General features: G+C 62.5%; 1 protein-coding gene across 3 annotated transcripts; it reads left to right on the forward strand.

Moving 5' to 3' along the window:
- Positions 1-2,371: 2,371 nt before the first annotated feature.
- CAPN15 (calpain 15) lies at positions 2,372-14,003 on the forward strand (the record flags this gene model as incomplete). 3 transcript variants are annotated; one of them, XM_079718615.1, is made up of 12 exons in its annotated part: positions 2,372-2,553; positions 8,144-9,572; positions 10,357-10,565; positions 10,654-10,837; positions 10,917-11,140; positions 11,886-12,011; positions 12,097-12,249; positions 12,624-12,785; positions 12,903-13,133; positions 13,198-13,492; positions 13,567-13,745; positions 13,826-14,003. In XM_079718615.1, 12 exons carry the CDS (start codon positions 2,372-2,374, stop codon positions 14,001-14,003), a joined length of 3,552 nt encoding a protein of 1,183 aa, XP_079574741.1. The 3 variants fall into 3 exon arrangements, with proteins under 3 accessions (XP_079574741.1, XP_079574742.1, XP_079574743.1); XM_079718616.1 differs by having other exon boundaries at positions 12,903-13,129; positions 13,326-13,492; XM_079718617.1 differs by lacking the exon at positions 2,372-2,553 and having other exon boundaries at positions 8,166-9,572; positions 10,357-10,505.
- Positions 14,004-14,667: the final 664 nt, after the last annotated feature.

Here is a 14,667-nt window from a genome sequence, read left to right on the forward strand (position 1 = left end):
GTGCTGATCACATGCGGTACCCCAAGTGTCTGTGCCAGGCCTGAGCGCTCAGTCCCCCGAGGCTAAGAGCGTCGGTGCAGAGCAGGCGGGTCCTCACAGGACCTTGGTGCTCCTTCCTCCCAGCGAGCCAGGCCCACAGGCCCCCGGGAGGTGCAGGGCTGTGTCCTCACTCTTCCCTCGGCTCTGCCTGCATCAGGCACACGTGATGCCAGCCCTGACCTGGCTGCAGGTGGACTGTCTACCCCCACCCGTCCTTTGTTCTCACAGTGGACACCGGCCTGGACCCAGGCTTGAGTAGTCTTGCTCCATGGACACCTTTCACTGGGCTCAGCTTCAGCTCAAGCCCTCACCTGCTCCGGATTTGGCTGTGAAAGGGGAGTGTCAGAAACGCTTGGGCTCTTTTCCCACGAAGGGTTCCTATGTGGAGTGGGATTCAGGAGCCTGGGGGCTCTTCTAGTTGTTGTGGTGTCCGACTCATAATCATGGGAGAGGCAGGTGTCTTGAGTGACCCTGCTTGAGGTGGCCGTGACCACTGGGAGTGTGCTCTAGCACAGCCCAGTACGGAAACCTTGGGCAAGCATGGCTGCTGCCCCTGGAGTGTGGCCCATCTTCGTGGAGGTGAGCATCAACCACAGTAGAGGAAGGACCTCAACTCAACATAGGTGGTACGTGGTTCACGCGGGTTTCATCCTGATTCCAAACTGACCTGGCAGCACATTGGACGTGTTGGGTGTTGTAACATGTGCTACAGAGATTCCGTTTACCTGTCCTGCCTTTCTTTCGTGGCTGTCGGAGGGTTAGAAATGACACCTGAGGCTCATGTGATGCTCCCACTGGACGGCGCTCCTGTCAGCAGGAGCCTCAGCCCTTCAGGGTCCAGGTGGGCAGTGTCGGCTTTAAAGGCCACTGGGGCCTCTGCCCCCACCGTCAGCTCTGGTCGTACTGAGCAGGGGAGGCCTGAGTGGTAAGTGACTTTGGGGATCTCCAGGCCTTTCGGGCCCTACGCTGCTCTATCCTGTCCATGTCCCTTGGAGGAAAGGGTCCAGGTGAACGGTATTGCTACAGGGGCCTCAGCTGGCCTGACTGAAGCTGTTATGGGGCAGGGGCCCAGACTTCTCCCACCCCTCCAGCCTCCAGAGCTGCGTGGGCTGCTAGCCACTCAGGTGTGGGCATCCCCACCCGTGTCCCCTGGACGCAGCATGGACCAGTGCTTCAGAGGCCTGGGCGCCCTCCAGCCTGCCTTCGTGCAAGGACGCGTCCACCATTTCCACCCCTGCTGCTGGCCCCTGTGTCCAAGGGACTTGTTTGGAAGCTGGGAGAAGGGTGTCATTGGGTGACGGTGGACCTGGGGGTGGGGGCAGGGCTGCTGGTCACCTCTTTGGCCAAAAAGCCAATTGGACGCCCACCTTGGCCCAGAGCCTGGCCGAGGCATCTTTCCTGAACCTGACTGGAACTTGCCTTATTTGAACTGAGATGCACCTGGCCTCCCATTTCAGGGCGGATGCTCTTGGGCCCATTGGCCTCCCCGTGGAAGGTGGGCAGCCTCCCGGGTCCCTCCCTGGTCACCCATCTCTGGGTGGGGGGAGCTGTCCTTCCAGAAGGGCCATGGTGGTGACTGCACCTCCCTGTGACTTTGGACGCCGCCCAGTGCCCCTCCCAGAGGCCGTCCTGCCAGGGCTCGCCTGCCCCGCTGGGCTCTCTTCCCTTGTTGTTCTTTTCTCCGGCTAAATATCCACTAAATCTTTTTTTTTTTTTTTTTGGCGGTACGCAGGCCTCTCACTGCTCTGGCCTCTCCCGTTGCGGAGCACAGGCTCCGGACGCGCAGGCTCAGCAGCCATGGCTCACGGGCCCAGCCGCTCCACGACATGTGGGATCTTCCCGGACCGGGGCACGAACCCGTGTCCCCTGCATCGGCAGGCGGACTCTCAAACACTGCGCCACCAGGGAAGCCCTAAGTCATTTCTTTTAAGGCTGATATCCTTTTGGCCAGCGACCGTGGCACAGCCGCTCCTCCCCTGTGGGAGCAGAGAGGGGGTGCCACTCCAGGGCGGAGGCGAGCTGTGTGCCGGGGCTGCAGCCCTGTTGGGACCCTGGCTGTGGGGACCCCTACTTTGGGCTCTCCTTTGCCACCCCAAGGCCACTTGTGTGCTGGGAACCTCCCTGGGCTCCTGGGGGGCTTGGTGCCTGTGAATCACGCTGTCTCTTCTCTCTCTTTATTCTCTGTGTCATTTCTGTTGTTGTTGTGTGACTCGGACCAGCCCGGCCGCCCTGTCTCCTGCGTGGGTGCCCTCCTCCATGCTCCACCTCGCCAGCCGCCGCCGGCCACATGTGACCAGGCCCGGCTCTCAGCGTGGCCACTGTCGCAGGGGCCATGGGGAGCTCCGCCTCCTCGCTGGCCACTGAGACCGAGTCGGACCACGGCTTCCCCAGGGGACTGCCCTACCCAGGGCCCCCGGCAGCGGCCGGCTGGTGTAGGAGCGGCCCTGGGGGGCCTGTCTGGGGCAACACCCTGGTCCCCCAGCAGCACCAGCCCCCACGCCCCCGGGCCCGAAGGTAAGAAGGTGGAGACGGCGTGGCCCCAAGGGACCCTGAGGGGCGGGTGCTGCTGTCAGGTGCCCCTTCCTCGGCAGAGGGACTTTCAGAGAAGTGGGGTCCCTGTTCCTTAGGGTCCTCTGGCAACTCACATCCCCCCAGACACCTGAGAGGCTCTGGGGTTGCTCACTCAGTAGAGAAGGCCCGGGATGCCAGCCCCTCCTGGAGCTGGGCTGCAGGTCTTGCCTGGCTGGTTGGAGGTGGTTGGGACGGGACCCTTGCAGCCCACCTTGAGCCCGGGGCTTGCTTGTCTGCTGGAGCTGGAGCTTCTTGCTGGGTGGGGAGGGGCAGGGGCACAGCATGCACCGAGAATGCTGGCTGGCTTCCCATGGGATATGGGGGGCCCTGCCCTGGCCCCCCACCCGTGCGTGGTACCCTGCTCTGATGTGGCTGCCTGCAAGGGAGCAGGGGGGGGGGTGGGTCCCCGCTGGCAAGGCTGCACACGCCAGCTCCCACCAGCTGCAGCCTTGGCTGCACTCAGACCCGCCCAGGCTGCCCTGGATCACCTGGAGAGCTTCCCCTTGGGGTGCTGGTATGACGGGGGTGGGGCAGCCCGGGCACTGTGCCCCCTGCTCACGTCTGGGTGGGTTGGGCTCCGACGTCAGCCACGCACACACTGACGCCCCTGCCTTTGCCCCGTCCTGCGGCCTCACTGGAGGGAGAGGTACCTGGTGCACAGCAGACACTCAGGGTCCACGGACCTCCAGCCAGAGGTAGCTTCAGTCTTCTGGGCCCCTACGCCTGGACTTAGTGGGTAGCAGACACCCTCCTCCATCTCCCGAAGGCCCCTGCCAGCCGCCCTTGGCTGTCACTTCTCTCAGATACAGCTCACTTGTGCAGGACAGTTTCCTGGTGTCTGTGGGCCCCACGCATGTCCTGAGCTCACCGTCTAGGTGGCCAGCAGGCGTGTGGGAGCAGGACCCGCCTCCTGGGAGGCTTCAGGGGTAGTATGAGTGGTCTTGTCTGAGTTACCCTAGTGGATGGAGTCATGAGGGCTTGAGGTCCAGAGGGATGTGCTGGGAAGCAGATGGTGGCAGGGACCAGGAGTTAGCAAATCGCCTCAGTTCACTTGTTACAGTGACGTGTTTTATTGGGGTGTAACGTAACCTACCGCCAGATCCTCCGCTCCTAAGTGTGTGGCTCAGTGCTTTTAGTCCACGTGTGCGGTTGTGCAGCCATCAGCACAATCCAGTTTCACAGCATCTCCGAGACCCCATCTCCTGCCCATTTGCAGTCACTTCCCACCCCCTGGAAATCACTCATCCACTTTTGGTCTTTGTGGATTTGCCACAGAGACCAAAAGTGGACATTTTACGTTTTACGTCAAGGGACTCACACCTTTGTGTCTGCCTCTCTCACCGGGCATTGTGTTCTCTAGGCTCATCCACGGTGTAGTATCAGTGCTTCACTCCTTTTATGGCTGAATGATGCTCCACTGTGTGGAGTTTATCTGCTTATTAGTTGATGGACATTTGGGTTCTTTGCCCATGGATTTTATGAATCTGCTGCCGTGAGCATTTGTGTACCGGTTTTTGCATGGACGTGTGTTTTCACTTCTCTTGGGTAGATACATAGAAGTGAGTTGCTCGTGTTTATTGTAAGTTTATGTTTAACTTTCTGAGAAACCGCCAGTCTGTTTTCCACAGTGGCTGCAGTGTTTCCCATCCCCACCAGCCAGGCAGGGAGGGTTCTGGTTTCTCCCCACCCTCCCAATGCTGTTACCACCCGCGGTTCTGATCCTGGCCTCCTGGTGGTTTGAGGTGGTCGCTCATGCTGGTTTGATCAGCTTATCCCCAGTGGCTGGTGCACCTCTTCACGCCTTTCTCCATGCACACGTGTCATTTTATTTCTGCGTATTTATGTCCTCAGGATAAATCGCCAGGGGTAGAATTACTGGGTCGGGGGGCGGGGGGGCTGCGGCGAGCAGCAGAGGTGGCAACCCTGTGCCCCAGCGCGTGTGTGCCTGTTGGATCTTGGCTCACGCTGACCAGCCAGCGGCCTGGGCGGGCAGCGTCCTCTCTCACTCTCTGGCCACCCGCCAAGCCTCTCCGCAGGCTGGCGCATCCGGCCTGGCACTCCAGGCAGGTACTGTCTGCCCCTGGGAGCAAGTTGTGGGAAGAGCTGCCAGTGACCTTGAGGAATCCAGGCACCCAGCATGGACACTAGAAGGAGCGGCACGGGCGGGCTGGGCGCCACAGATGCAGGAAGAGGGGCAGAAAGGCCGGCTGCCAGGACCCCTCTCCACACCCATACCTGGACACGTGGATATGCAGCTGCGGACGGTCCGGCTGACTCTTCCCCTGCTCTCATGGGCCCCGGGCATCGTGTGGACACCCGCCGCATGCAGCCCACCCTTCACTGAAGAGCCTCCAGGTCTGGGCATGACACCCACCCCCAAGCCATGCCAGGAGCCGCGAGGCCTTGAGGAGTAACGGGCATCCACCACCTATGAGCTCGGGCCTCCCCTGGGGACACAGAGGCGGAGAGGACAGCCCAAGGCTGGCTGAGGATGACCTTAGAGGGAGGGGCCCACGTGCACCTCAGAACCAGCAGAGGATCAGGTGGCCACATCCTGCCTGGGAGCCTGGGCTTGGGTCTGCGGGCCTGACCGAGCAAGGTCCCTGAGTGGGGACAACACTTACTCCTCTCAGCTTTTATGGGGAGGAAAAGGCCGTCCCCAGGCTCCTGCAGACCCTGCGTGTCCCAGGCCCTTCCATCACCTCCCTTTTGAATTAGAGCTGAGTGTTGCAGCCCCAGAGAACTGAGGGCAAAGCAGGTATTTGGTGTCCATTTCCCACTTGGCTGGCCTTCCTGTCGTGTGTAGTAACGCCCGTGTCCTGGAGTTTGGTATGCTGGTCTCTGACCTCCAGGCTTTGGTGCTCTGGCCTCCCCTCGGACACTCTAGGGATCCAGGTCCTGGGTCCCCAGCGCATCAGGGTGGCCGTGAGGGTGACCCTGTGTGTGGAGACCAGAGCAGGGTAGTTGAGGGGGTGGGGGCAAAGGCCCAGGGCTCCTCTGGACACCTGGTCACTGACCCCAGAGCCACTTCATCTCCGCCCACCTGGTGACGCTGAGGTGCGGACTGAGGTGTGGACCGCAGGGGTCCCTGAGGGAGCATAGCTCCCACCGCCTCCAGGTGTCACCTGCTGTGTGTCCTGGGTGTGAACTCATGTTCATCTGGCCAAGGGACTGGCCAGCTGTTGGGTCATGAGAGTGGGTGGGACTTGGGCTCTCTCCCCCTCCTGTGTCTGCTCAGCATGTCTGGGACCACCAGGGGCCTGGAGCTGAGGGCAGGTGTGTCCTAGGAGGGCCCCAGGCCCACCTGTCCTGTGCTGGGGGCAGGGGCCCGAGTCTTCTCCCTGGACACCCCTGCCAGGATCAGGTGGTCCACAAAGGGTCAGACTAGCTCTGCAGGCCAGGTGGGGCACCCAAGGCAAAAGACTGAGCCTGGGGCCCACGTGGAGGCTGCCTGGGATCCAGCGTGTGTGTGCACGTGTGTGTCTGTGTGGGCACACATGTGCCCACGCCTTGACTGTGGGCCCTTCTGTCAGTGGGGAGCAGCAGGGGAGGCTCCAGTCATCTCCAGGCAGATTTCTTAGGCTTTTGGTAGTGCAGAAGCCAAGGCCAAAGCTGACCTGGCCAGGCCCCACCCCCGTGCTGGTCACCCCAGGGCCCGTCCACCCACTTGGGTGCTGTGGGCAGCCTGTGAGTCTCAGCCACACGCCCGAGAAGGCGGCTTCACAGTTTGCTCTGGGCCAAGGAACAGTTGCGCTGCTTGGGGGACATTTTTTGTTTGTTTTAATATTTATTTATTTGGCTGAGCTAGGTCTTAGTTACAGCATGTGGGATCTTTTAGTTGCAGCATGCAGGATCTTTAATTGAGGCATGCGGATCTTTAGTTGCGGCATGCAGGATCTTCAGTTGAGGCATGCAGATCTTTAGTTGCAGCATGTGGGATCTAGTTCCCTCACCAGGAATCGAACCCAGGCCCCCTGTATTGGAAGTGTGGAGTCTTAACCACTGCACCACCAGGGAAGTCCCTTGTTTGTTTTTTTAGAAGAGGGAACTTTTCTTTCTTCCTGAAGGATTTGGCACAAACATACCATAAGAAGCCCAAGCTTCATGCCTTGTTATAAAGAACAGTTGAATTTTCTGCCAAGCAGAGCAGCTACAGTCAGGGTAGGAGACTGTGTGTGTGGAGTGTGGACGCCCCTCGCACCCAGGTTAGTCCTCAAGAGGCGGGTTGCGGGGCCAGCTCTGCCCACCCCAGAGGCTCCCAGAGCCCTGCTCCCACCCCCCTCCTTAGCCCCCAGGAACCATCAGTCTCCTCTCTGCCTTTGGGTTTGCCCGTCCTGAACATTTCCTGTGGATGGAATCACACCACGTGTGGCCTCTTGTGTCTTTCGGGGCTCGTTGGTGGTGTGTGTTGGTGCTTCGTTCTTCTTGGTTGCCGAATGATATTCCATGTTTCGTTTATCCATTTATTCATTGATTGATACTTGGGTTGTTTACACCTTTTGACTGTTGTAAGCAGGTCTGCCATGAACATGTGTGGATGTGTGTTTGTGAAGAACACCAGTTTTCAATTCTTTGAGCATATACCTAGAGGTGGAATAGCTGGGTCACAATTGTGGTAACTCTGTTTAACTTTTCGAGGAGCCATCAAACTGTTTTCCAAAGCAGCTGTAATATTTTACATTCCCACCAGCAATGTAGGGAAGGCCTGTGGTTTCTCCAGATCCTCGCCAGTGCTGTTACCATCTGCCCTGTTGGGTGTGAGGTGGTACCTTGCACTAGTTTGATTTGCATTTTCCTGATGGCTGCTGGTGCTGAGCATCTTTTCATGGGCTTTTTATGTATCTCTGGGGGAAAGTCTCCTCAAGTCCTCTGCCCATTTTTTTAATAATACTTATTTATTTATTTGGGTGTGCTGGGTCTTAGTTGCAGCATGTGGGACCTTTTAGTTGTGGCGTGCGGGATCTAGTTCCCCAACCAGGGGTCGAACCCCAGGTCCCAGCATTGGGAGCACGGAGTCTTAATGACTGGACCACCAGGGAAGTCCCCATCTCTGCCCATTTTTAAAAACAGGTTGTTTGTTGTGTAGTTATAAGAACTTTATATATATTCTGGATACTAGACCCTGATCAGAAATAGATGATGGGCATATATTTTCTCCTGTAGGTTATCTTTTCACTTTCTTCATGGTGTCCTTTGAAGCACGGAAGTTGTTAATTTTGATGAAGTTCTTTTTTTTCCCCTTTGTTTGCCTGTACTTTTGGTGTCATATCTAATAATACATTGCCAAATCCAAGGCCATGAAGATTCACTCACATTTTCTTCTTCGAAGAGTTTTATAGTTTTCGTTCTTATGTTTAGGTCATTGATCCATTTTGAGTTAATTGTTGAATGTGGCATGAGGTAAGGCTCTGGCTCATTCTTTAGCATTTAAACCCAGCTTTCCCAGCACCATTGATTGAAAAGACTGTCTGTGCCCCATTGAATAATCTTGACACCCTTGTCAAAAATCACTGACCGCGGCCTTCCCTTGCAGCCACACGCACTCGCCCGGGCCCATGGCTGCGGTCGGGGAGTGGTCCTGCGCACGCTGCACCTTCCTGAACCCGGCCGGCCAGCGCCAGTGCTCCATCTGCGAGGCCCCACGGCACAAGCCTGACCTCGACCAGATCTTGCGGCTCAGCGTGGAGGAACAGAAGTGGCCCTGCACCCGCTGCACATTCCGCAACCTCCTGGGCAAGGGGGCCTGCGAAGTGTGCGGCTTTGCCCCCGAGCCCGTCCCCAGGGCCTCCCTGCTACCCGTCATCAACGGGGCCCTGCCGGAGCCCAAGGGCAGCTGCAGGGAGGAGGCAGGGCCTGCGCGGACGGCAGGGCTGGCGGCCATGGAGCCAGCTGGGGGGCGGCCGGAGGTGGCGGAGGGGGAAGAGGGGGGCACGGCCGCAACCGGGAGTGGCTGGGCCTGCCAGCGCTGCACACTGCACAACACGCCCGCGGCCAGCTCCTGCTCGGCCTGTGGGGGGCCGCGGAAACTCTCGCTGCCCAGGATTCCTCCCGAGGCCCTGGTGGTCCCAGAAGTCGTGGCTCCCGCAGGCTTCCCCGTCATGCCTGCCCCGCCCCAGCCCGGGGAAGGCGCCGATGCCACCCCTCCCTCTGCTGCGGACCAGGAGCCCCCCCGGGGGCCACCCTTCAGCCCCTTCTCGCCTACCCTCCAGAACAACCCTGTGCCTCGCAGCCGCCGCGAGGTGCCCCCCCAGCTGCAGCCACCGGTGCCTGAGGCCACCCAGCCCTCGCCCTCTGCCAGCTCCAAGGGGCACCCCCAGGGCCTGGGGCGGACCGCGGCCGGGGCCTCCCGCCTGGCGGAGCTACTGTCGGGCAAGCGGCTGAGCTTCCTGGAGGAAGAGGCAGCTGAGGGTGGCACCACGCTGCGCCCACCTGGTCCCGCCAGCCCTGCCCACTGTGAGGCTGGTGGCGCCACACCGGGCAGCGACGTCATTGACCTGGCCGGCGACACCGTGCGCTACACTCCTGCTAGCCCCTCCAGCCCTGACTTCACTACCTGGTCGTGTGCCAAGTGCACACTCAGGAACCCCACAGCTGCCTCCCGCTGCACGGCGTGCGGCTGCTCCAAGCTGCATGGCTTCCAGGAGCACGGCGAGCCTCCCACCCGATGCCCCGACTGCAGCGCGGACAAGCCCGGGCCCTGCTTGGCCCACAAGGCTGGCCACCTCTTTCCCACAGCACCGTCTGAGCGCCTGGGCCAGTGGGCTTGCCCTGCCTGCACCCTACTCAACACTCCCCGAGCCAAGCACTGTGCCGCCTGCCACACCCCCCAGCTCCTGGTGACCCAGCGCCGGGGCGCAGCGCCCCTGAGACGCAGGGAGAGCATGCACGTGGAGAAGCGGCGGCAGACGGACGAGGGCGAGGCCAAGGCCCTATGGGAGAACATTGTGGCCTTCTGCCGGGAGGTGAGGCCCCTCTGCATCGTCTGTCCTTCCCCACTGTCTCTTCTCCAGCTCGGGGGAGGGTGGGACCCTCTTCCCGAAGCTCAGAGCACCGGCCGGCCCTGAACTTGGGTGGGGCCACCAGGTCACTGCTTGCCTGAGTGTGCTGGGCCCTTCTCCCTCTGTGTCCACAAGGGTCCATGACCCCACAGTTCGTGGTCCTGACCCCTCGGCCCCGCTGTGAGTTCCTGCAGATGGTGGCCCCACAGGGAAGTGGGAACAGGTAGCGGCTTCACGCCAACAGGCAGGCCTGGTGCTTCCCACAGCCGCAGAAACCCTGCTGAAACTCAGGGTTGGGGTGCCCCTTCATGCCTTCTTCCCTTGGAGCTGCAGGAGGCCTGGGCCCAGGGCATAACCCACCCCCAGGGGCACCTGGAGAGGGTGTCCGTCCCCGCTCATGCTGCTACCCTCTGTCACTGCTGGCAGCCCATCCAGGAGCTTGTGATCTGGCTGCCCTGCCCGTCAGGTCCCCCCACTTTTCTTCCTGGGGCCTTCGGTGCAGTGGGCTGTGCAGGGAGGCCATCCAGGCTCCCTGCGACCCATGCCCACCACGCAGCCTACAGGCTGGGCGCTGCACCCTCTTCCTGGGGCTCACATACTTCCCACTGACCTGTTGCCTGGCCAAGCCATCCACAGGGGTCAGGGAGCTACACATGTGCCCACCTCTTCCTCTGGGGCTCAGGCAGCAGGGTGGTCTCTTGGGCAGTGCGTCCAGCCTGACTTGAGCCTGTGGCTGTGGTCTCTGCAGAATGGTGTGAACTTTGTGGATGACAGCTTCCCCCCTGGACCCAAGTCTGTGGGCTTCCCCGCGGGCGACAGCGTCCAGCAGCGTGTGCGACAGTGGCTGCGGCCCCATGAGATCAACTGCTCTGTGTTCAGGGACCACAGTACCTCGTGGTCCGTGTTCCACACTCTCCGGCCCTCAGACATCCTTCAGGGGCTCCTGGGGAACTGCTGGTGAGTTTGGGGCATGTACTCGGGGGGTGGGGGGCAGTGGGCGGCAGGCAGGCGGGCCATGTTCTCCGTGAGCCCCAACTTCACGCAGGTTCCTGAGTGCACTGGCGGTGCTGGCCGAGCGGCCGGACCTGGTCGAGCGGGTGATGGTCACACGCAGCCTGTGTGCAGAGGGCGCCTACCAGGTGCGGCTCTGCAAGGATGGCACATGGACAACGGTGCTGGTGGACGACATGCTGCCCTGCGACGAGGCCGGCTTCCTCCTCTTTTCCCAGGTGGCGCCGGCGGGCGCGGGGTGGGCGGCAGGCGTGGGCCGGGCGGCAGCAGGCCTCACAACTCCAGCCCCCCCTGCAGGCTCAGCGCAAGCAGCTGTGGGTGGCCCTCATCGAGAAGGCTCTGGCCAAGCTGCACGGCTCCTACTTTGCCCTCCAGGCCGGGCGCGCCATCGAGGGCCTGGCCACGCTCACCGGCGCCCCCTGTGAGAGCTTGGCCTTGCAGGTCAGCTCCACTAACCCCCGCGAGGAACCAGTTGACACTGACCTCATCTGGGCCAAAATGCTGAGTTCTAAGGAGGCTGGGTAAGAGGGGCGGCCATGCTGGGGCATGGAGTAGTGGGAGAGGCGGGGCCCGCACCCTCTGACCTGTACCACGTCTCACGAGATTTCTCGGGCATGGGCTGACCCCAGCTGGAGCCTGGCTCCTCTAATGCACTGGCTGTCCCACCTGCCCTGGCAGGATAGCAGCAGGCAGGATGCTGTCCGTTGGCCTGTACCTAGAAGGCCCTGTCCTGACTTGGGCCGCTGATGACCATCAGTGTCCTCATGGAGCTGTGTGGAGTGAGCCCCACAGAGGCACATGGCGGCAGCAGCCGGGGCAGGCGGGTGGGGGGAGCTGGGGGGGCTTCTGAGCCCCAGCACGCATTGGCCAGTGTCTGGGGAGGGTCCCGGACCCCAGGCCTGGGAGAGAGCTCATTGGTGCTAGGACCCTTGCACTCAGCTGTTGCTGGTCAGTTAGGTGGCCCCACCCCTCAGGGAGCTGCAGCCCTGAGCTGGCAGGATCAGCTGGCCTCACCAGGCCTCCGAAGGCCCTGGGTCTGCCTGTCCCCCAGCCCAAGCCCTCTGAGCTCTTGGGCCAGCACTTCCTGAGTCCCATGTGTCTCACGTGGGTCTCCCAGAGGCAGGGAGGGTCCCCCATCTCGTGCTGCATCTCCCCGGAGGCAGATCTGGGCCGGCAGGGGTCCCTTGGAGAGTGAGCCCAGCCCCCCGTCATTAAGGCCCGTCACTGAGGGGCTCCCCGGTCAGCGGGGCTGCTCTACCTGCACAGGTTCCTCATGGGCGCCTCCTGTGGGGGAGGCAACATGAAGGTGGACGATGCTGCCTATGAGAGCCTGGGCCTGCGCCCCCGCCACGCCTACTCCATCCTGGACGTCCGTGATGTCCAGAGCTCCAGGTACGTGTGGGCGTGTGGATGTGGCAGGGGTGTGGGGGCAGGGGCGTGGGGGCGGGGGCGTGGCCTTCAGCCCTGTGGTCCGCAGGCTCTTGCGCCTTCGTAACCCGTGGGGCCGCTTCTCCTGGAACGGCAGCTGGTCGGACGAGTGGCCGCACTGGCCAGGGCATCTGCGGAGCGAGCTCATGCCGCACGGCAGCAGCGAAGGCGTCTTCTGGATGGAGTACAGCGACTTCATCAGGTACTGGATGCTGGGCAGCCACGTCCAGTGTCGGCCCCATGGCTGCCCTGCTCGCCCCAGTGTATGCGGTGTCCTTTCCCGGGGAGCCTGGCCTGTCCTTCCTGCCAACCAGAGGCCTGGTCCATCCTGGAATCCGGGTCAGCACAGGGTCAGGGTGTTTCTGCCAGGGCTCTGTCTGTGGGTCAGCCTTACGGCCTGACGCCCCCTGGTGGTGTCCACAGGCAGCAGCCAAGACCAGGGCTTCTGGGACACTGATCCCAAGAGATCCCGATGGGCAGGATGCCTGCTGGGGTTACCCTGCCCAGGGATGAGCGCCATGTCTGGAGCGAGGGTGGGGGCTGCTCAGCAGGGCCGTCCTCTCGCTTGCTGCCCAGGTACTTTGACTCCGTGGACATCTGCAAGGTGCACTCGGACTGGCAGGAGGCGCGGGTGCAGGGCTGCTTCCCCAGCTCAGCCAGCGGGCCAGTGGGCGTGACGGCCCTCACGGTGCTGGAGCGAGCGTCCCTGGAGTTTGCCCTCTTCCAGGAGGGCAGCAGGTGGGTGGGGGCGGGGCGGCAGGGGTGGGGCCTGGCCAGGGCAGGGTGGGGTGGGGTGGAAGGGGCGGGACAGCTGGGCAGGGCCTGGCCACCCGTGACCCCTGCGGGCCACTGCAGGCGCACGGACTCGGTAGACAGCCACCTCCTGGACCTGTGCGTCTTGGTGTTCCGGGCTTCCTTCGGCAGCGGTGGCCGCCTGAGCCTGGGCCGCCTGCTGGCCCACAGCAAGCGTGCAGTCAAGAAGTTTGTCAACTGCGACGTGATGCTGGAGCCTGGCGAGTATGCCGTGGTGTGCTGTGCCTTCAACCACTGGGGCCCCGCACCGGGCCCACCGGCCGTGCAGGGTGAGTGACCCACGCCTGCCCACACAACCCCCACCCAGGCCCGCTGGTGGGACCCCTGCCCCACCCAGGCCCAGCATGGACCCCCACCCACGCCTTCCGGCCAGTCTGCAGGGTAACTGCCCTGCCACACCAGCACAGCCCTGCCTGCACCCAGCGGGGATGTCTGCCCGCTCTCCTCACCCAGTGCCCCCCACAGTCTCCGGCCTCTCAGCGGGGGTCCCACGCGGCACCCCGGAGCCGCCCGGCCACGTGCTGGCCGTGTACAGCTCAAGACTCGTCATGGTGGAGCCCGTGGAGGCCCAGCCGACCACGCTGGCGGATGCCATCATCCTGCTCACGGAGAGCAGGGGCGAGCGGCACGAGGTGGGTGTGGGTCCAGGGGGGAGGGGGAGGGAGGCGGCTGCCCACCCACCCACCCCTGCACTACCTGCACCCAGGGACGTGAGGGCATGACCTGCTACTACCTGACGCACGGCTGGGCGGGGCTTATCGTGGTGGTGGAGAACCGGCACCCCAAGTCTTACCTGCACGTGCAGTGCGACTGCTCAGACAGCTTCAACGTGGTGTCCACGCGTGGCAGCCTGCGCACCCAGGACAGTGTGCCACCCCTGCACAGGTGGGCACCCCCGCACCACCACCCCCCACCACCCCGCGGCCCCCAGCCTCCGCAGGCCCTCATCGGCCCCCCTCCCCCAGGCAGGTCCTGGTGATCCTGTCCCAGCTGGAGGGCAACGCTGGCTTCTCCATCACCCACCGCCTGGCGCACCGCAAGGCGGCCCAGGCCTTCCTCAGTGACTGGACGGCCTCCAAGGGCAGCCACAGCCCCCCACTCACGCCCGAGGTCGCTGGCCTGCATGGGCCCCGGCCGCTGTGACCACCCTGCCCCCACCTGCCTGCCCCCACACGCACTTTACGAGGAAGACCCCAACACAGGATGCTTGAACCAGAATCTCAGGACCCCCCCCCAGGGAGCGCCAGCGGCCTGGCGCAGCTTCCCCTGGGCCTTCCTTCCTGCCCCTCCCTCCTACCCAGGGCCTCATAGCCACCAAGCAGAATACCTCGAAGCAGCCACTAGCTCGAGGGAGCTGTGTGCCAGCTCCTCTGACCAGCCCACCTTGAGGTCTGGCTCAGATTGCCAGGGCCAAGGTAAGGCTGCACCTTCCCATGGCCTGGGGCCTCCTGCCTGGGTGAGGCAGCAAAGAGCTCCATTCACAAAACCAAATCTGGGGGGTCAGAGGCCAGGACCCCAGCGTAGGAGCAGGGACCGCCCCTGTTTTGAGGGGTCAGAGAACAGGACCCTGGTGTGAGCAGGGACCACCACCCCCTTATGGGGTCAGGCCAGGACCCCAGGATGAGAGCAGGGACCACCCCCATTTTGGGGGGTCAGAGGCCAGGACCTGGGGTGAGCAGGGACCACCCCCCCTTGTGGGGTCAGGCCAGGACCCCAGGTGAGAGCAGGGACCACCCCCCCTTGTGGGGTCAGGCCAGAACCCCAGGTGAGAGCAGGGACCCACCCCCTTTGTGGGGCACGAGGTCAG

This window comes from Hyperoodon ampullatus (assembly GCF_949752795.1).
Source record: "Hyperoodon ampullatus genome assembly, chromosome: 14".
NCBI lineage: Eukaryota > Metazoa > Chordata > Mammalia > Artiodactyla > Ziphiidae > Hyperoodon > Hyperoodon ampullatus.